Source organism: Dioscorea cayenensis, chromosome 19, assembly GCF_009730915.1.
Source record: "Dioscorea cayenensis subsp. rotundata cultivar TDr96_F1 chromosome 19, TDr96_F1_v2_PseudoChromosome.rev07_lg8_w22 25.fasta, whole genome shotgun sequence".
NCBI classification, from domain to species: Eukaryota; Viridiplantae; Streptophyta; class Magnoliopsida; order Dioscoreales; family Dioscoreaceae; genus Dioscorea; species Dioscorea cayenensis.
This window is the reverse complement of record NC_052489.1, coordinates 29,708,886-29,729,679: the sequence shown is the minus strand read 5'-3', so window position 1 is coordinate 29,729,679 and position 20,794 is coordinate 29,708,886. Positions and strand designations below refer to the sequence as shown.

General features: G+C 35.6%; 4 protein-coding genes across 10 annotated transcripts; 3 read left to right on the top strand and 1 right to left on the bottom strand.

The window, feature by feature from the left end:
• The first annotated feature begins 160 nt into the window (after nt 1–160).
• On the top strand, nt 161–1,919 carry LOC120283898 (tryptamine hydroxycinnamoyltransferase 1-like). Its single transcript, XM_039290696.1, has one exon. The coding sequence runs from the start codon at nt 260–262 to the stop codon at nt 1,562–1,564; it is 1,305 nt and encodes a 434-aa protein (XP_039146630.1). The 5' UTR covers nt 161–259; the 3' UTR covers nt 1,565–1,919.
• Nucleotides 1,920–4,034: 2,115 nt separating this feature from the next.
• Nucleotides 4,035–5,466, top strand: LOC120250497 (agmatine coumaroyltransferase-2-like). Its single transcript, XM_039259319.1, has one exon. It carries the CDS (start codon nt 4,056–4,058, stop codon nt 5,355–5,357), a length of 1,302 nt encoding a protein of 433 aa, XP_039115253.1. The 5' UTR covers nt 4,035–4,055; the 3' UTR covers nt 5,358–5,466.
• Nucleotides 5,467–13,165: 7,699 nt separating this feature from the next.
• On the top strand, nt 13,166–14,464 carry LOC120249354 (agmatine hydroxycinnamoyltransferase 1-like). The gene has a single exon (XM_039257847.1). The coding sequence runs from the start codon at nt 13,166–13,168 to the stop codon at nt 14,462–14,464; it is 1,299 nt and encodes a 432-aa protein (XP_039113781.1).
• Nucleotides 14,465–16,312: 1,848 nt separating this feature from the next.
• LOC120250707 lies at nt 16,313–20,272 on the bottom strand. 7 transcript variants are annotated; one of them, XR_005533065.1, is made up of 8 exons: nt 20,138–20,272; nt 19,938–20,030; nt 19,765–19,855; nt 18,093–18,296; nt 17,912–18,004; nt 17,226–17,342; nt 16,642–17,103; nt 16,315–16,478 (listed from the first exon to the last, which is right to left on the bottom strand). XR_005533065.1 is itself a non-coding variant. In XM_039259544.1 (4 exons), exons 1-4 carry the CDS (start codon nt 20,254–20,256, stop codon nt 18,674–18,676), a joined length of 411 nt encoding a protein of 136 aa, XP_039115478.1. In that variant the 5' UTR covers nt 20,257–20,272; the 3' UTR covers nt 18,398–18,673. The 7 variants fall into 7 exon arrangements, 4 of the variants coding, with proteins under 4 accessions (XP_039115478.1, XP_039115480.1, XP_039115479.1 ...); XR_005533064.1 differs by having other exon boundaries at nt 16,314–16,478; nt 19,938–20,272; XR_005533066.1 differs by lacking the exons at nt 17,912–18,004; nt 18,093–18,296 and having other exon boundaries at nt 16,313–16,478; nt 19,938–20,272.
• Nucleotides 20,273–20,794: the final 522 nt, after the last annotated feature.

Here is a 20,794-nt window from a genome sequence, read left to right as displayed (position 1 = left end):
GCATGTGAAACTTAAATGCAGCAATATAAAATTTAGAGGAAGCAATAATGCAATAATGACAGCGCATCAATAACGTGATCCGGAGTACTGTCAATTCAGCAATGAAGTTTGTTTTTAAATTCCATTATTTTGTTAGTGCTTCAACTTGTTCATTCTTACCCCAAAGTAGTTCACCACCTTTAAATGATCATCTCTATCTTCTCTGCCATTCACACAAACACAAAAACAAGCACCAATAATATTCAAATCCCACAAATTAATGGAAGTGAAAGTAACAAGCACCACCATCCTCCCAAGTCCCACCTCTCACCGTTCCGACATTCCCCTCACCATCTTCGACCGCTTCGCCGCCAACATCCACATCTCCGTCATCTACGCCTTCACTCCTCCCACCCCCTCCAACGCCGACCTCATCACCGCCCTCTCCAAGACCCTCGTCCACTTCCCCACTCTCACCGCCAACCTCTCCACCGACTCCCATGGTCGTCCTTGTGTCTCGGTTGGAGGCCCCAATGAAGATGGAGGTGCACTCGTTGTTGAAGCTACTGTCTTATCTAAACTAGAAGATCACCTACCTCTCACTCCCTCACCAGACTTCAGGCTTCTTCACCCTGATGCTGAAAACCCAAAGAACTTGCTCCAAGTACAGCTCAACCGATTCCAGTGCGGTGGGCTTGTCATTGGCCTCACCTCGCACCATCGCGTCGCCGATGGCAGGTCAATGTGCGCCTTCACAATTGCATGGGGAAAGATATTACGTGGTGTTCCCATTGATCCACTTCCATTCTATGATCAGCCGTGGCTCAAGCCTCGGGATCCCCCTCTGGTGCAGTTTGATCACTGGGGGAGTGAATTCATCCCTCTAACTCCTCAACCAAATGAGTTTATTATCACTCGGACTGATGTTGATCCTAGTGAGATTACCAACTTGTTGTTGCACTTCTCTCCAGAGTTTATCATGAAGCTCAAAGCTCAGACCAATAAATTAAGCACTGATAAACACACCACATTTGAGACACTGTTAGGGTATCTATGGAGGAAGATGACCATAGCACGCCAGTTGGATGATGAGGAGTGTACCACGCTGAGTGTGTCAGTGAATGGCCGGCGTAGGTTACAGCCTACAGTGCCACCAGAGTTTTTTGGTAACTTGGTTCTAAATGCATATCCGAAAGCAAAAGCAAAAGCGTTGATCGAAGGAGGGGCCGCGACGGCAGCAGGGATTGTTCGTGAAGGACTGAGGTTCATCGGAGAAGATTATTTCCGGTCGTTTATTGACTTTGGTGAGGTTTTTGGTGATAGAGATCTTGTACCTTGCTTTGAAAAAGATGGCAATGTGCTTTCACCGAAGATAGAGGTTGATGGCTGGTTAGGGCTTGGGTTTGATGAGGTTAATTTTGGTGGAGGTGGGAAGCTGTGTGCTTTTTTGCCTACATGGGTGCCTTTAGAAGGGTTGTTAATCTTCAGCCCTTCTTTGTCTCAGGTTGGCGGTGTGGATGTTTTTGTTTCTCTACTTGAAAAGCATGCAGCCACGATGAGGGAGATATCTCACTCTTTGGATTAGCGTTGTGGGTGTTTGTCTTTTTGGTTTGGTTCTTTTATGATTTTTGAATAAACTCTTTTGGTATATGATCAAGCTGCATGCATGCTCCACCTTTCCCCAAGAAAAAAAAAAAGAAAAAAAAAGGGAAGATGCATGCATGATGCATCCTATAGACTACGGAGTGTTGCTTTGTCTTTGCTCTAGATTAGATAGTCGTTGTGGAATTTAAAAAAGTCTTGGAACGAGGTGTTTGAAGTCAACTTTGTGCTTTGGAGTTAACAACAATATTAATAAAAATTTACTAAAGGCCAACTGGGAAGGCAATTCGCAGTGCATGCACGTACTATTTATGCACTGTTAATCAGAACCTGGTAAGCGGTATTTTTTAGGTTCCAAAATTATATGATGTAAGTGATTTATTATTAGCAGTTATGACTTTTAGTATATCTTTGAACGTATATAATAGATTTCTATTATTTTGTATATTATTTTATTAATATTTTTTTAAAAATTATTAAACTATTGTAACTATATATTTTTGTACTTGAGAATTTTTTTTTCACGAGTCATTAAAAAAAACAATTAAAAAAATACTAAAGTATTCTGTACATGTATATGCAATGATAGCTTTATTATGAAGAATAGATGAGCAAAATTTTGTCATGCTTTTTATAAAATCAATCTTACAACTTTCTTTGTGATAAAGAAATCAATATATCTATTATTTATCATTGTGTGACTGTCAGACATTATATGTTTATCTACTTCAACAATTAAAACATATGTGGGAGAGACTGTACATGAATGTGTGTGACGAGATCGACTGTGATATTGTTGAGCGTTTATCATAATATATTGTTTTCTTTGTTATTTTCTTCCCTAGATGGGCCATTGTTTTGTATGTTTCCTTTTGAATTCGTAGTAGAGAAAAAAGTTCAAGCTTATGACAACTGGAAGTCACATCATGACATGCATGGTTTATATATGCTTTCTACTTCGGTATATATACATATATATATATATATATATATATATGTCTGGATTTGGAAGTGGGTTCTTTGAATATTTCTATTGATTTTTTGTAGCATTGATTACTCAAGCAATCATTGAAAGTTCATAACAAACCAATATATCTTGATTATCTTCTTAAAGGATAATTAATATTAAATAATATCTCCTCTACTCTACCGGTCTTAGGATTTGTCTATAAATAGGACTGAGGGTAGTTTGAGTGATGAAATATATGTCTGCGAATAATTGGTTAATTCAAGATATATTAAAGTCAATGATATTTTGATTTAATGATATTAGATTCTTTGTGTAAACTATTTTGATTTAATAATAATAATTTTTTTCGTCAAAAGACGGATTCAAACCTCAACTAAAGTAAAATAAGAGCACAAATCATCAAGTTTTTTTAATCTAACTTGTACACTTTGCTAATATATATATATATATATATATATATTAGTAAAAAAAATTTACTTTTGACTTCTAAATTATTATTATTATTTTTTTATATAAGTGGATAAACCAAAATTTTATCCAATAAACAAAAACACATATAGAGAACTGAAAAAGAAGAAAAAAAACAACCCTGATCCAAGTGACTTAGGAAGTCATTACCAGTAGTGATGTATTTCACAGGAAGTCATCGTGGAACAAACTAAAACGAAATAAGCGAAAAGAAACTCCATAACTGGAAGACGAAGAGCGCCAATTATTTTAATTTTTTTAATCTAACAAGTCCAACTGAATACTGATAACTTCTTACTTTCTATTTATAAATAGATTTAACTAACCGTTAAACCAATTTATAAGCCAAAGCTAGACACCATATAAGTCTCTTAGAAAATATTATTTATTGTGATTTTATTATTTTAGAAAACACATACTAATTAACACAAATGATCACAAGAAAAATATAAGTGAAAGTATCAGCAAATGAGTTAGTTCCAATTATATAATAATTAATAATAAATGGTAAGTAAACAGTTGGCGCAGACATGGGTAAAAAACCTTTCTTGATAAGCCAAATATCGAAATTAAGATCAACATTTGAAATTAAATATATCAACCCAAAAATTATCATCCAAATTGAAAAAAATTATATATATTTTTGACATAAGGATGATTGATAAAAGATATATTTTTGAACCTAAGGATCACTGACAAGTGTTAATGGATGCCAGGATCCTGTCTAACTAAATTTGTCAACATGTAGCATTAGGCAGACCACCCGACAGATGCTGCCAAAGCTAGCACTACCACACGAGCGGAAGCTGCTAAAGCATTGTTCAAGCACACATGGGGTGTACGACAACCATGGCCGCCACCATTGACATTTACGAGTGGAATTGAAGCAGGAATTAATGCAGCAATGACGATGCAACTCAATTATTCATTCATATATATATATATATATATAACCAGTTCACTGCCTTTAAATACCTGCCTCTATATACCTTTCCATTCACACAAACGGAGAACCCATAATATTCATATCTCACAAATGGAAGTCGTGAAAGTGGCAAGCTCCACCATCCTCACTAGCCCCATCTCTCACCCTTCTGACGTCCCCCTCACCATCTTCGATCGCTTCGCCCTCAACCTCCATGTCGCCGTCCTCTACGCCTTCACTCCTCCCACCTCCACCAACGCTGACATCATCTCCGCCCTCTCCAAGACCCTCGTCCACTTCCCAACTCTCACAGCCAACCTCTCCACCGACTCACATGGCCGTCCTTGTTTCACTGTCGGAGGCTCAGATGGAGGTGCGCTAGTCGTTGAAGCCACTGTCTCATCCAAACTAAAAGATCACCTGCCTCTCACTCCCTCACCGGACTTCAGATTCCTCCATCCTGAAGTCAAAGACGCAAAGCACTTGCTCCAAGTTCAGCTCAACCGGTTCCAGTGCGGCGGGCTGGTCATTGGAGTCACCGCCCACCACCGTGTTGCTGACGGCCAGTCCATGAGTACTTTCACAGTAGCATGGGGGAAGATGGTACGTGGTGTCCCCATTGATCCACTTCCAGTCTATGATCAGTCATGGCTCAAGCCTCGGGATCCTCCTCTGGTGCAGTTCAATCACTGGGGGACTGATTTTATCCCTCTCTCTCCTCAACCAAATGAGTTTTGTGTCACTCCGGTTTATGCTGATCCAAGTGAGATCACCAACATATTGTTGCACTACACTCCAGAGTTCATTATGAAGCTCAAAGCTCAAACCAATAAATTGAGCACTGAGAAGCACACCACGTTTGAGACACTAGCAGGGTATATATGGAGGAAGGTGACGATAGCACGACAGTTGGATGATGAGGAGAATACCAAGCTGACTGTGTCAGTGAATGGTAGGCGTCGGTTAATGCCTCCGGTGCCGCCTGAATTTTTTGGTAACATGGTTCTAAATGCATATTCGAAAGCAAAAGCAAGAGAATTGATCAAAGGAGGGGTGGCGATGGCGGCCGGGATCATTCGCCAAGCGGTGAGAGCAACAGGAGATAATTATTTCCGGTCGTTCATTGACCTTGCTGAGGTTTACAGAGATAGAGATCTTGTGCCTTGCTTTGAAAAGGATGGCAATGTGCTTTCACCAAATATGGAGATTGATTGCTGGTTAGGGCTTGGGTTTAATGAGATTGATTTTGGTGGAGGTGGGAAGCTTTGTGGTATTTCGCTTACATGGGTGCCTTTTGAAGGATTGTCAATCCTCATCCCTTCTTTGTCTCAGGATGGTGGCTTGGATGTTTTTCTTTCTCTTCTTGAAAAGCATGCACCGAAATTTAGGGAGATATCTCACTCTTTGGATTAGAGTACATTAGGGTATGTCTGGTTAATTAGTTTCTATTGATCTTTGGAAGTACTGTTGGGTTTGATAATTATACGAAGGTTGAATAGTCTTGTTGCATTAAATGGTTATCAAAGATTCAAAATGCATGTTGCGTGTATTAGTGATCCTTTTACATTTGTAATAAGTTAATTAATAATTAATATAAGAGGAATGTTCAGCAGGATGTGATTTAATAAATAATTAAGTTACGTGAATAATTTTGGATATAATGAAGAAACTTAACGCTAAACAAATCAAAAGATTTTTGGATAAATCCTTCTGCACTATCTTAATTTTTTTCAAAAAAAGATGTTAAATTTATTTCTTTGAAAACTCCACAATTTTATTGCAAACCATTTGGATTTAAATTTTATTATCATATATAAAAACATGACTAATTATTTGTGCTTAGAATTACTAAATAATAATAATAATAATAATAATAATAATAATAATAATAATAATAATAATAAAGGTGGCTTCCTAGGAACTTTCCTCGAAGGAAAAAAAAAAAATATAGTAACATAAAAATAATTAATCCTCATACATCAAGTCTGCAGCAAAATATGTTCTTTCAGTCGTAGAAATATCTAAACATTATAAGTTAATCACTTATATTAAGCACGCATAAAAAGAAGGCTTTACTTTCTCTCTCACATTAAAAGAAAAGCCAACAAAATTATTTAAGAAAAAATATCAATTTTATAAGTTTTAAAAATTGACAAAATTAATGCCTCTCTTCTAAAAAAAATAATTAACTAAGATTAATATATTTATTTTCTAGAAAATTTTTCTTGACATATATATTTTTTGAAGGATAGTTTTATCATTTTAAGATTTTATAATGCCTAATTAACTATTTTAAAAAAGTAAATAACCAAAGAAGGCTTTTAGTGAAATTTTAGAATTAAGATAAAATAGAGATGCTTATATAAAGATAAAACCAAGGATAAATTTTATTTCCAAAACAGATATATATGACTCTGAGAGAAGTGTGGCATTAAATGCACATTGTTGCCAGTAAATTGCAAGGCTTTTTCATCTAAAGGGGTGAACTTTAAAGCAAAAAAAACATAAAAAATTAATACTTAATATATTACCAACTGTGTGGTATACTCTCTTCTATCTCCGTTGCTAAATACATGTCGTTTAAAAATATTACACAAAAATTAGTAAGAATTAAAAATAACATTAAATTTTCTAAAGTTTAACACAAAAACCAACTAAATTACTAAACTATTAGAAAAAATGGGTAAAATTGGAAAAAAAAAAAAGAATAAGTATTGCATTGATATTGTAAAACGACAATTATTTTGGAATAACTTTTTTTTTTCTAAAACAACATGTATTAGGAATTGTTGCACACAGCGGGGGACCCGCAACCCCAAAAGACCGGCCTGATAGGGTGGGGTTGCCCCCCACATATATGCACATTGACTCCCCCTCAATTAGGCGATGTGGGACTAAACCAGGTTTTCAACATTGCTCCCCTGATCAGACCCGACGTCCTCGTCGGATCAGGTACGCTTAACTCAACGACACTTCACTCAGCAACGTTTCACTCAGAGCACTTCACTCAGGTTTGTCCCTGGTCAGAACCCTCCCTGGTCAGCCCCTCTACTGGTCAAAACCCTCCGCTGGTTAGCCCCTCACCTAGTCCCACACCACCCGCTCTCAATGAAAGCACCAAATGTAGCAGGATGAGAGGCCTGCAATATGGAGGAAATATTCAACAATATATAGATATAATTAATTTCAAGGGTCGGTCAGTTTGATAAACTTATCCACTATAGAATGAACCCCAAGGAAAATGAGATTTTGAAAGAGAAAGAGCATGGAAGTGCTATTGCGAAGAAGCGTTTCCAAGAGAGCATAAACCTTTGTGCAATCCTTGCATTAATAATTGATATGTAAGCTAGAGAATGTGTATTGATAACAAGATTATAAACAAAATTACTATAGGATATAAATTCCCTATTCCAAAGGTAAATGACAAGCATGCTAGACAATTTAGATAGAGCTAAGTAGAAGATTGTCTTGAAAAATGGTTATCATCCAATCTGATTCTAATCTGGAGATGAATGGAGACCAGCATTAAATATTAAGAAAGGTTTTACAATTGGCTAGTAATACAATTTACACTGTCCAACTTATTTAGTATTTTCATGAGATTGGTGAATCTAGTGATGAAGTTATGGTGTTCTTGTGTAAAGAAATGTTTCCAAATAGAAGTTACAACAAGCTACAAGCTACTAAAAAGTATGGCCCACATACAGTAATCAAGAAAATTAATAATAATAATGTTTATGTGGTTAATCTTCCGAAGTGTTGAAAAATTATATTGAACAAAGATCTGAGGAAAAACAATTGCAAACACAAGAAATTTAACGAGGTTTAACAGAGTATGCTTGCGTCCTCGAGAGCAAAACGATTGTAGATTTCTTTATTAGAAAATTAGGGCTACAAATTACATGACTATATATATAAACCCAACTCGACTCTACTCCTACGCTACGCTCCATTCCTTCATGTTCGCTCCAGCATCTGCCCGTTCACCTTTGTATACAAGCCATATACAACAATCTCCACCTTCCCAGATATACCCCACAGAGATAGAAACCCGGGGAGCTTCTCATCATCTAGATAGGTTAAATGCCATGCCTCCTTAGCATTTGGAAACATTAATCAAGTCCAAGTAATATGTGAAATCTCTCTGTAGTCACTGTCTTTGTGAAAAATATCAGCTTCATTCTCTGAGGTGTGAATCTTCTCCAATAATATTCGACAACATGCCACCAACTCCCTGAATTTGTGAAATCTCACCTCAATGTGTTTGGTCCTAGCATGATAAACTTGAATCTTTACCAAGTAGATTGCACTTTGACTGCGACAATGCAATCTAACTCCACCTTGCTTAATACCCAATTCTCTGACTAGACTTGTAATCCATAAAGCTTCTTTCGTAGCCTCTGCAATTTCCATATACTAGCTCAATTGTGGACAATGCAACAATGAACTGAATAGTAGACTTCCGACAAGTAGGCCCTCCTGCAAGAGTAAAAACATACCTGTAGTAGACCTCCTGTCATCCAAATCTCCTGTGTAGTCTGAATCCATATATCCCTTAACTGAATGATCATCCTTTTCACTGCCATAATCTACAGTGCCTCTGATATATTTGAAAATCCACTTGACGGCTTCCCAATGTTGTTTACTAGCCTTCGACATGAACTTGTTGACCTGACTAACAACATGTGCCAAATCTGGTACGGTCTTGTACAAACCATAGCATACATTAAGCAACCAACTGCACAAGCATTAGGAACTGATGATATACCTTCAACCTCACTTTTTGATTTTGGGCATCGATCTTAAGAAAGTTTCAAGTCGGCAGCCAATGGAATGCTAACTGGTTTAGCACTGCTCATAATAAATTTGTCAAATACCTTCTCAACAAAATTTTGTTGAGATAACCACAGTTTTCTTAAGCTTCTATCCCTACATATCTCCATACCAAAAATCATCTTTCAGCTCCCAAATCTTTCATATCAAACTCCTTTCCCAATAAGGTTTTTAACTCAATCACATCATATATACTCTTCACATCAATTAATATGTCATCCACATACAGTAGAAGAAAAATAAAAGAACCATCATCAAGTCTTCGAACTTAAACACAACAATCACACTCACAACGCTTGTAGCAACCTGGATCATGTACAAATCAAACCATTGGTACTACTACCATGCAGATTGTTTCAAACCATATAGTGATCTTTTCAAGCTGCAAACCAAGTGCTCCTACCCAGGTTACTCTGCAAACTGCCACTTGCTTACTCTACCATGGGGAATTAGAATCAGAGGACCATCTATTCATACACATCCCCTACACAGTTCGCATTTGGGAACACTTTGGTCAAAGTTCAGTTCTATCTCACTTCCCTAGCTCTATCATAGATATGTGGGAAACCTGGAGGACTCATCTGGGTAAACAAAAAAAATTCTCTTAGGATATCCTATCCAGAGCTATTATCTGGAATGTTTGGCTAAAATGAAATACAGGAGCATATTTAGATATCTACAACCGTTGATTCAAAACGACCAAAGATGTAGGCCTCAGCTAGCACAACGAGGAGGAGCCTGGAGTATATCCAGGCTAGTGGGGGTGATCCGAGTAGCCCCAGAGTGACTGACGTTGGCACTAGTCTAGTCTGACCGAATCTTGCTTAGGTCAACCTAGAAAAGCTTTTCTTTCTAGGTTGCACCTATTTTGTTACCCATTGTGTGGGTGCTTGTGTTGTTCTTTTCCCTTTCCTCCACATATAGTGGATTGTTCTTTTTTGTTTCGATGTATTTTATGCGATTTCTTCTTGCTCGTTGACTGTGTTTGTTTTTCCTTAATCAATTAAATTGGTTTATCCCCTCATCACACACACACACACACACACACACACACACACACACACACACATATATATATATATATATATATCCTCTAACAATTGCTAGCATACAACAAGCACATTAACCATCAATACAAAAACAAAGAGAACCAAAAGAGAAATTTGTAGGGATCTTGAGATACTTTAGCACCTGCACCTTAAAAACAAAGAACAATGTTGATAGAAAACAACTATAATTCAATGAGTTTCCTATTTCTCAGTTTTCCAAATTGAACATAGAAGAGAGGACTTACCTTGCACCCCATTCAAAGCAACATAAATGCAGAAATAATACAACCCAAACTACGTACAAACAAAAGCATGCTATCACCCATACTAGCTTAATTATAATTTAATAAAAAATCATTTCATCTTTATTCAGTTTGACTAAGTCTTCTTCACTTCAGTCATGAAGTCTAAGTCTTCATCCATATATGTATTCATTCTTTTCAATCAAACCTCAACAAAATTAAAGGAATGGAGAGAGGTCGGAGAGAGAATTCCACCGCTGCAATATCGAAAGGCTTTAATGTTGCTTTGGTAAATTTTGATCTAGGAATCACAGTGCCGCCAAGTTAGAAGATGAATAGAAAAATAAGCACTGTGGATTTCCCTTTGAATTAGGATTCGGGTAACAAAGAAGGGACAGGTAAGTAAAAACGGACTCATAGGATCACGTATTTCATATCTAGTTTGTACACTCATTTGGCATATCTTAGAACCTTAATGGGAAATTCGAAGCTAAATATCGTGTGTTTTGCATTAACAGGGTTAGGACAGTGTTTAAAGGCGAGGGAGATCCAAAAGAAGCAATTTAAACCAAAAATGATAAAGTTGGAGCTCTCTAGTCATCATTAGAACAAGGATAAGGCAAATAGCTGTGTTGCTTACAGGCAGCTTACGGTCCACCTTATGGCCGTAAGTATAGTACATAAGACCTTGCGGGCATGCTTATGCCTGTAAGGAGGATTCATAGTCAATTTAGAAGACCTTACGGGCAAGTATTACGCCCGTAAGGATACCCATAAGGACTATTCAGAGGAGCTTACGACCATAGTGCACACCGTAAGGGCAGTCGCAAGAAACAAACGGAGAAGGTTATGGTCCAGCGCTTACGATCGTAAGCTGGATGGTAACATATTCAGAAGATCTTATGGATGAAGCTTACGGCCGTAAGCTTGCTAGTAAGGCTCGCGACTATCTTCCCCAGCTCTCTTATAACCTTGCCCTTACGTCCATAAGCAGCCCATAAGTAGTCAAATATAAATATAACTTAAGAAGATTTTTAGGGCATTATCTATTCTTTCTCTTTATTCTTTGGGGCAATTCTTGAAAGCGAGATTGAGGGAGAAAAAGGCCTAATCTCCAGCACCTTAGGTAAGATTTGGAGAGGGGTTAGACTCGGCATTCAAGGGGATTGGAGATCGTAGCTGTCAAACTCATCTTGGTTGTATGCATGAAAGCTACCTCGGCGACTCTCCATCCTAGGAATTAACTATGGGGTTTTCATGGATCCTATATCTACTCCTATTCTTTGTATTTTGAATACTTGCTCTCCATTAACAGAGTGTTAATTTGTAGATGTTTGGCGTAGTTGAACTTTAGGGTTTATTTTTATAACTTTGGTTGCTAAATATTCAATGCTTTAATTGATTTCTCATTTGCAATCATATCTATTTGAATTTAATTGCGTGTTTAAATGTTTGGTTGCTAACGATGCAAAAGCCCTAGCTATTATTTTTGGTGTGTTATGCCGTGCTTAGAGAGAATTGTGAGTAAGCCTGGGTATATGGTACTTTGGAGACCAATCTCCATCAATTCTCCCGAGTGAGTTGTTGACAATCTCCGTGCCCTTTGCAATCATGTGGAGTGGATTTTCGGAGAAATCTCATATCTAATTTGTATTCGGATTAGGGGTAATCTCTCTTTATTTAGGTGGGGGATTATTTACTTAAGAGATTATCATTAATTAGCTCATAGTGAGATTTTATAGTGTTAATGCGATTGTGTGGATGTCTGTATCAGCTCTGCACCTATTCAGTTATTCTTCGCCCGAGAAATCAGGATTTAGTATAATTATGGAAACGTCTCAGATTAAATAGGATTGCATACCTAAACAACCTTTGTTCTGTATATCATAACCCCAGACGGATACTATGTCCAGAGATCGTTTTTTCCTTTAATTTCTCTCCGGTTTTATTTCTGTATTTCTTAGTTTTCTTTTGGTTTTGTTTATCCACACTATTTCACTCGTTAGGTTAATTTTCAAATTAATTTAGAGTTATTACTAGTATTCACCTCCTTCCCTGTAGATCGAAATTCTGTAGTTCAAGCATTTTTGTGTGTGTCTCTATCAAATAAAAGACGGTATAAATTATTATTAGATAATTAAATATAAAATTACTGTAATACCTGAATATAGTCGTATGTTATTTTGAAAACTACAAGTGTGATAGTCAACTTGAAAGACAGAGTATGTTGTTAAGACTTTGTCTTTGGAGCAGTTATCTATGTAGCGGGAGTCATGTAGTGTGAGTGTATGTTCAGTTATGCCTAGTTATTATAACTCTCTGTCGTTAGCCTGAAATCCATATCTTAATATATGAAAGACTGATAGACGTTGTTTGATTATTACTCTCTTTCTTTGCATTTTCCATTGAAAATCCTCTGAATTACACCCAACACATAGGGAAAGGCTGAGGGTTGCCTTGGAATCTAAACCCTTCATACTACGTAAACAATGATAAGGACTTGATGGCGAGGTCTAAAAAAACCTACTCCTTCGTCGTTTGTAGAAATATGTGTGAGTTGCACGTAAAAAGTCAAATCAAATCAGCTTGTGTGAACAATGGTTTTATTTTTCTAACCATGTGGTGTTGCTTCACATCAGTTTTGAGGCATATCTTCTTAGTTCTAATTATCGGAATGATGGAATATTATTATTTAGCAAGACAAAACCTGCATTTTTTTAAAACAGTTTTTTAGTTTTCTGGTATGGAGGTGGCGGTATTTGGCTCCTCATAGCGGCTAACTGCTTTCTTATCTTTTGGTTTTGTAGATTAATGGCCTGGGTCTTGTTTGCGTGTGTGATTTGTTAGGTTGATTGCTGATGTTTTATTTTTTTATTCTTTCCTCACTAGCTGATTTATGTCTCACCAAATTTAGGGTCACTCTCATCCCGCAAATAGATTTTGTTAATTCAGAAATATTTTAATAAAAAAACCAGAGAGTGCGAAAAATACAACCAGTTCACCACCTTTAAATGCTCATCTCTGTCGAGTCTAGTGCCTACCCGTCCGTTCACACAAACCAAAACAAGCACACATAATATATATTCATATCCCACAAATGGAAGTGAAAGTGACAAGCACCACCACCCTCACAAGCCCCCTCTCTCAACCTTCCGAAGTCCCCCTCACCATCTTCGACCGCTTCGCCCTCAACATTCACGTCGCCATCCTCTATGCCTTCAGTCGTCCCACCTCCGCCAACGCTAACATCATCTCCGCCCTCTCCAAGATCCTCGTCCACTTTCCAACTCTCACCGCCAACCTCTCCACCAACTCCCATGGCCGCCCTTGTCTCACTGTCGGAGGCCCTGATGGAGGTGCGCTCGTCGTTGAAGCAACTGTCTCATCCAAACTAGAAGATCACCTGCCTCTCACTCCCTCACCAGACTTCAGACTCCTCCATCCTGAAGTCAATGACGCAAAGCACTTGCTCCAAGTTCAGCTCAACCGATTCGAGTGCGGCGGGTTGGTCATCGGCATCACCAGCCACCACCGTGTCGCTGATGGCCAGTCGATGAGCTCCTTCTTTCTAGCATGGGGGAAGATGGTACGTGGTGTCCCCATTGATCCACTTCCAGTCTATGATCAGTCATGGCTCAAGCCTCGAGATCCTCCTCTGGTGCAGTTCGATCACTGGGGGACTGATTTCATACCTCTCTCTCCTCAACCAAATGAGTTTAAGGCCACTCCAGTTTATGCTGATCCTAGTGAGATCACCAACATGTTGTTTCACTACACTCCAGAGTTCATTATGAGGCTCAAAGCTCACACCAATAAATTGAGCACTGAGAAGTACACCACGTTTGAGACGCTGGCAGGGTATATATGGAGGAAGGTGACAATAGCACGTCAGTTGGATGATGAGGAGGGTACCATGCTGAGTGTGCCAGTGAATGGTAGGCGTCGATTACAGCCTCCGATGCCGTCGGAGTTTTTTGGTAACTTGGTTCTGGATGTATATCCAAAAGCAAAAGCAAGAGCATTGATTGAAGGAGGGGTGGCGAAGGCAGTGGGGATTGTTCGGGAAGCTGTTCGAGCCATCGGGAATGATTATTTCAGGTCATTTATTGACCTTGCTGAAGTTTACAAAGATAGAAATCTTGTGCCTTGCTATGAGACAGATGGCAATGTGCTTTCACCAAATATGGAGGTTGATAGCTGGTTAGGGTTTGGGCTTGATGAGATTGATTTTGGTGGAGGTGGGAAGCTTTGTGGTATTTCACTAACATGGGTGCCTTTTGAAGGGTTGTCAATCTTCATCCCTTCATTGTCTCAGGATGGTGGCTTGGATGTTTTTGTTTCTTTGCTTGAAAAGGATGCAATGAGATTTAGGGAGATATCTCACTCTTTGGATTAGGGTTAGGGTTTGTCTGGTTAATACGTACGTCTCTCACTCTTTGAATAAAGTCTTGTTGCATGATGAGCATAATGCATGCTGGATGTATTAGTGATCGTTTTACATTTCTAATAAATATAAGAGTGTGGAGACTCATTCTAATATTTTGAGTTTATTTTACTGTTTTTGGTAAGGATGTGATGTAATGAATAATAAAATTAAGTAAATACCTTTGGATATAATGAAGAAAATTAAATGCTAAACAAATCAAAAGATTTTTTGATAAATTCTTCTCCACCATCGTAATTTTTTCAAAAAAGAAGACTTTTGAGTTCTTTGAAAATCCAAAACTTTATTCGTTGTGCTTACCTTTGGATATAATGAAAAGAATTAAATGCTAAACTAATCAAAAGACTTTTTGATAAATTCTTCTCCACTATCCTAATTTTTTCAAAAAAGAAGACTTTGAATTTTCTTTCTTTGAAAAATTTAAAACTTTATTTGTTGTGCTTACCTTTGGATATAATGAAGAAAATTAAATGCTAAACTAATCAATAGATTTTTTGATAAATTCTTCTCCACTATCCTAATTTTTTCAAAAAAGAAAACTTTAAATTTTATTTCTTTCAGAAATCCAAAACTTTATTCGTTGGCCTTCTAACAAAAGCAAAACTATAATAATAATTATTATAATTATAATAATAATAATAATAATTATTATTATTATTATAATTATTATTATTATTATTTTAATTAGTGTTTTTCTAGAAATATTTCTAAATTAAAAAAAATGAATATTAGCAAGACACATTCCATGTGTGCCCTTCATTCTAATTTCAGCCCTCAAAAAGATTTTTACACGCCTAAACCTAAGCAAGCATAACAAAATCGCATGCCCTCGTTTTGTTGTATATCCATAAAACCAATTGATCATTTTATTTTATTTTTTACTTTTATAAATGTAGATAAACAATGAATTTATTAAAACCAAAGGAGTACAATTGATTATTAATTTTACCTACAAAAGTATTTGTGCAATAATTTTTTTAAAAAAATAAATAAATTAAGGACTTATTCAAGAAGTGCATTCAACTAAGTCTTTAATTAGTTCTTAAAAAAAATCCTCCATTTTTTTTAAGAAAATGTCTAATGTAATAAGACCTCAAGATGGCAGAACTACGTACCTCTTTTCAAAAAAAAAAAAAATAATTAATAAAGATGATGCTACTACTACATAACTGCACTTATGCAGCGGTTATAAACAGCTGCAAAAGGCCTTAAAAGTGCTGCATAAGATCTATTACAGCGAATTGGCAGCCGCTGCATCTGCTCCTGTTGGAATATGTTATTGCAGCGATTCTACACATCCTATTGCAGCGGTTTTACACCGTTGCCTAAACAGTTCCAATTGGCATTGGCTTTTGTAGCGGTTTTTTATTATGCAGCGGTTGCTTCATATATTGCAGCGGTTTATTTTGCAATGGTTATTTTATATTATGTAGCGGTTTCACAATACCTATTGCAGGGGTTGGTAATACCTATTGTATCGGTTTTGAAATATCTATTGCAGCGATTTTATAATATCTATTGCAACAGTTTGTAATATCTATTGCAGCGGTTTGTTAGTACATATTGCAGCGGTTTGATATTATATGTTGCAGCGGTTTTGGAATAGCTATAGCAACGGTTGTGTACAAATTACTGCAATAGTTTCATCTAATCTATTACAGCGGTTTACAATATCTCATGTAACAGTTAATGAAATCCATTGTAGTGGTTCTGTAATCTTGTACTTTTTTACAAATAATAATTTTAATAATTCAATTCAATAAAATGATAACATTATCAAACATCATCCTAAAATGTAATAAACATTTAGAGCCAACAACATCCCATTAAAATTGACAAAAACATTCAATAACATAAAAATTCAATGAGAAAACTAGTTAATACAAAACAATTTTCAAGTTAATACAAAACAAATCATCTTCAATAGTCTGGGATGAAACCAACTGAAAGTATAACTTCATTATCCCTGTAATTATAAAAAATTAGTTAGTAAAAATAATAAGAAGAAGCTTTTCATACATACAATTTATATTACTTAACATAATAATAAAAATTGAAAAAAATAATACTATAAACTATATTCCAACATAATGACATCAACTAAAATGATTATTATTATGAAAGAATACCTGAGGTTCGTGGCTACTAGCAGAGGAGACATTATGTGCACGTATTACTTGAGTTGGTACACTATTAGCATCTCCTGGGGAGCCAAAATTCAAATTAAATGCAGGAACTGGGTTGATGTTCATTCCTGGAACCAAGCCTTGGAGCTGTGACATCATAAAAAGAAATTGTTGTTGCACAGATGATTTATAATTTGCCAGTTGTTCTTCCATTTCTTTTCTCATTTCTTTTTTCATTTCTTCTCTCATTTCTTCTCTCATCTGTTCCTTCATGTCTTTAATAAAATTTTGAGAAACTTTTACGGAAGATTCACCACTAACTCCTTTTCCTTTCAAATCTGTTAGTGTAACACTCCTCCCATGCAACATAGCACGACCAGGTCATGTCCCTCCCATCACCACAGAAAATGCATCAACAAATTGGTTTTCACTATTTTGTTGTGACGGGACAACTTGCATATGAGACTATAATAGAATAAAAACTTAGGTAAAAATTTATTTTTGATGTTATATTGATCATGTGTAAGACAAAATATCGCATTCCAAAATCATACTATAAAAACATATAAATAAAAGGAAATTCTTACAATCTTGTCGCTGGTATCATCAAAGGATTCCTTGTAAGTCTTGTTCGGTTGTCTTTCTCGAGTTTCAATAAAAAGAGCAGCATTAGTTGGTACCCCATTGTTTTCATTTGTATCTTACTGTTTTAATTCCACAAAAACAAAAAACAAATAAAACAAAAACATAACTTTCATTAGCAAGTACTTGTACATAATTTAAAAAGAATCAAATCTAGCACCACACATAGCAATTATCATGCCAACAAAAGAAACAATACAAATAGAAATAATTTCAAAAGAATAAAAAATTAAATTCATCGATGATACTAATCATAATAGGTATAGTCAATGTAACCAAAACAATGCTAATCATAACAAGTATAATAAAGTTAACTAAAACATTCTTAGAATATCAATTTAAAATAAAAACATAATTTTCACTAGCAAAGACTTGTCTATGATCCAAAAAAAAAAAAAAAATTAAATATAGCTCCACACAAAACAATTAACATACAAAAAAAAAAACAAAGACTATACAATTATGAATATTTTCAAAAGACCACAAAGTTGAATTAATTGATAATACTAAACATAATAGGTATAGTCAAGGTAACCAAAACAATATTAATCATAATAAGTGTAGTTAAGCTAATCAAAACATTCCTAGAATATCAAATTTAAAATACAAGAAAAAAAATATGTACACTTACCATTTTTTTCCTTATCCTAGCAAAACTCTTTTTGCCCGCGGTATGCATATTAATTTGTCTTTTTAGATTATTTGCATTTATTTCGGTGATTCTCTACATAAAGATTTTGGTTACTATTAGCATAGCTTGGAGAAAGTAGTTTTGACATTATAAAGCAATTAAAAACTAAAAATTGTTATACCTTTCCATTTGTTGAATTCCAATAGTTCAAAAGTTCTTTAAATTTATCTTCTCCGATATGTTGTGGGCGATTCAATATTCTAAACTTATCAGTTTTGTACTTATAGTAATGTTCTTTTTTCACCCTGCACTTATATACTCTCCAATCATCTCTAATAGTAGCAAGAACTCACTTTTTACCTTCTTCAGGGACTATGTATTTTTTCTGCACAAACAATTATAGTTAATCAAATTAGAAAACAACATAGCAAATGTTTAATATGAAAAGAAATAATTAAATAAAAAACAAGTAACATTCTTATAAACCTGAACATATTCCCATAATGACTCTTTTGTAGTCATTTTGTGCCAATTAGTGATCGTAAGGGGTGCAAGTGTTGAATTTCGAGCCAATGTTCCTAAGAAACTGCTAAACTCACTCAAAGTCTTATCATCTGGTCCTATTGGCTGATTTAATTCATTCAAAAATATTGGCAACAACAGTGGTGATACAGCACCCAGGAGGGAGAGTGGAGAGGCAGTACTGGCCAATGTGTGCAGCAGAAGTCATGAGAAGCAACCCAGGACACTATGTGGCTCTGGTTACCCTCTGCTTTTTAGACTAACTTTAGAAGAATCATCAAGGGAAATTAGTTTCAACTGAAACCAACCAACCAAGAAAACTGATGAATAAAAAACATGGATAAGACAAATGGCGAATTGATGTGCATAAACAGTATATCAGGTTAGGAGTATTAAAATTAGGATGGAATATTAAAGTATACCAACAGCATAAGAGCATTAGAAGTAATATGCATTCAGAATTCATACAAAACTGAACATTTGTGTTGAATATAAGACACAAGGAAAGAGCAGACAAAACAAATTAGAATTGGATATGACCAACAATTCTCCATAGTAAGACAGAACAAAGCAAATTTCGTACAACAACTCTCAGGCAAAGTCGAAGTTCACTGCATTGCATGCTAAGCAAAATCAATTAGAAAACAAACATCTATCAGAAAAGTATTCAGAGCATTTAAGATTGGATCAAATCATCTGCTCGATCACTGCAACAATGTTTCCTATCATTGTGCCTGGTCATCTTCTTTTCCAATATCATTCTGCGACCATTTTGCTTCTAATGTGTCATTCATGTTGATGTTGCAACATGATCCTTATTAGATGCAAACCATCAAACTTATTATTTGGACTTTTTATTCAATCCAAACCCAAAAACATAGGCTGAAAGACTTATGGTCTATGTTTAAATGGTTAATTGCGCTTAGCAAACGTTATGGGCTATACACACTGCACATTTTTTGGTTACATTTGTATTGGTTCATCCACTCAACTGTGTTTTAGAAAGTCTCAGAAATTTAAGCTTCCAAATTAACACCTGAATATACTAGTTTAAACTAAATATTCAGCAACAAACTCAATGAAATGGCTCTTCCAAAGCCTTCCTGAGAAACATGTCCATAACGGTGCTTAACAGTCAGCTCAAACACACAAAACGATGTATGCTAATGACCTAAGAGCCGTGCTGATATTCAAAGATTCATTCAAAAGTTCTGTTATATATACCCTCTTGCCTAAGTAGCTTGAACTTATTCAGCTCTACTATGGACTCTAAAAATTAAATAAGTATATAAAAGGAAGGGGCAAAAAAAGGGGAATAGAAAGAAGCAAACCTTCCAGACTAGAGCTCAGAACTCTCCAATCAAGCTGACCACTACCAGCGATCTTTTGTAGTGCTTCCAGGTTTACAACTCTTTCAGAAATCTGCCAATAAATAAGTTACTAATTAATTAGACCCACCAAAAAAAATATTCAACAAAGATATCAAATCCAAAAACACACTCACCAAATCACTATTATTCCTCTCAGAATCAAATATCTTGATGGCCACAACCTCAACAAGCGGAATACAAACAGCCCGATAATCACCAACAAGAACCTGCACACATTACATCAATTCCCAAAGATCCCCAATCAAATAAAGCAAATCAAGGACAAAACTTATTAGGGTTTCTGACAAATCGTGAGAGAAAAAAGGGCATGAACCACCGCGAGGCCGAGTGAGAGAGAAGAAGAGCTTCCGGAGAAAGAGAGAGGAACCAGCGATTAGAGGAAATCGTCGATCGTCGATCAGAGAAGGTGATGGGCTGGTTTCTCCAAGGCATAGGAAATCTTATTTGTTTGTTTTTATCTTGTTATTTTTAGTAAGTTTATAATTATAAATATATATATATATATTATATAAATATTAGTGTAAAACTGAGGAAACAACAACTAAGTAATAACTATTAGTATTATATTATTATTATTATTATTACCCAATGAGTTATGAGATTTTTCAGAAAATATTGTTAAAATAATTCAAATTGTGGAGATGTTTTTTATTAGGAATTTATTGGGGCTTTTTTTTTTAACATAATTTGGATTTAAATTATGTTAATTTTTGTTATTCCAAAGTATAGATATTAAAAAAATTTAATGATTTATTTAGTCACAAGAGGCCCGGTAAGCCTTCGCTTTATTGGAGGCCTCCCAATAATTAATTAAATTTTTAAAATTTAAAATAATAAATTAAAGTATTAGATAATTACATATCTTCTTTCTACTAATTTTTTAAAAAATCTTATTTTTATCGTATCCAATAACCTATTTCAAAAATAGTGCACTTTGTTAAAGATTAATCTATCATTCATTTTTTTAATT

Coding starts and splice junctions, on each gene's coding strand:
- LOC120283898 (XM_039290696.1), top strand. CDS start 260: ATGGAAGTGAAAGTAACAAGCACCACCATCCTCCCAAGTCCCACCTCT.
- LOC120250707 (XM_039259544.1), bottom strand. CDS start 20,256: ATGCCTTGGAGAAACCAGCCCATCACCTTCTCTGATCGACGATCGACG. Junction 20,031..20,109: donor CCTTTTTTCTCTCACGATTT/GTCAGAAACCCT, acceptor TAATGTGTGCAG/GTTCTTGTTGGTGATTATCG. Junction 19,856..19,937: donor AGAGGAATAATAGTGATTTG/GTGAGTGTGTTT, acceptor ATTTATTGGCAG/ATTTCTGAAAGAGTTGTAAA.
- LOC120250497 (XM_039259319.1), top strand. CDS start 4,056: ATGGAAGTCGTGAAAGTGGCAAGCTCCACCATCCTCACTAGCCCCATC.
- LOC120249354 (XM_039257847.1), top strand. CDS start 13,166: ATGGAAGTGAAAGTGACAAGCACCACCACCCTCACAAGCCCCCTCTCT.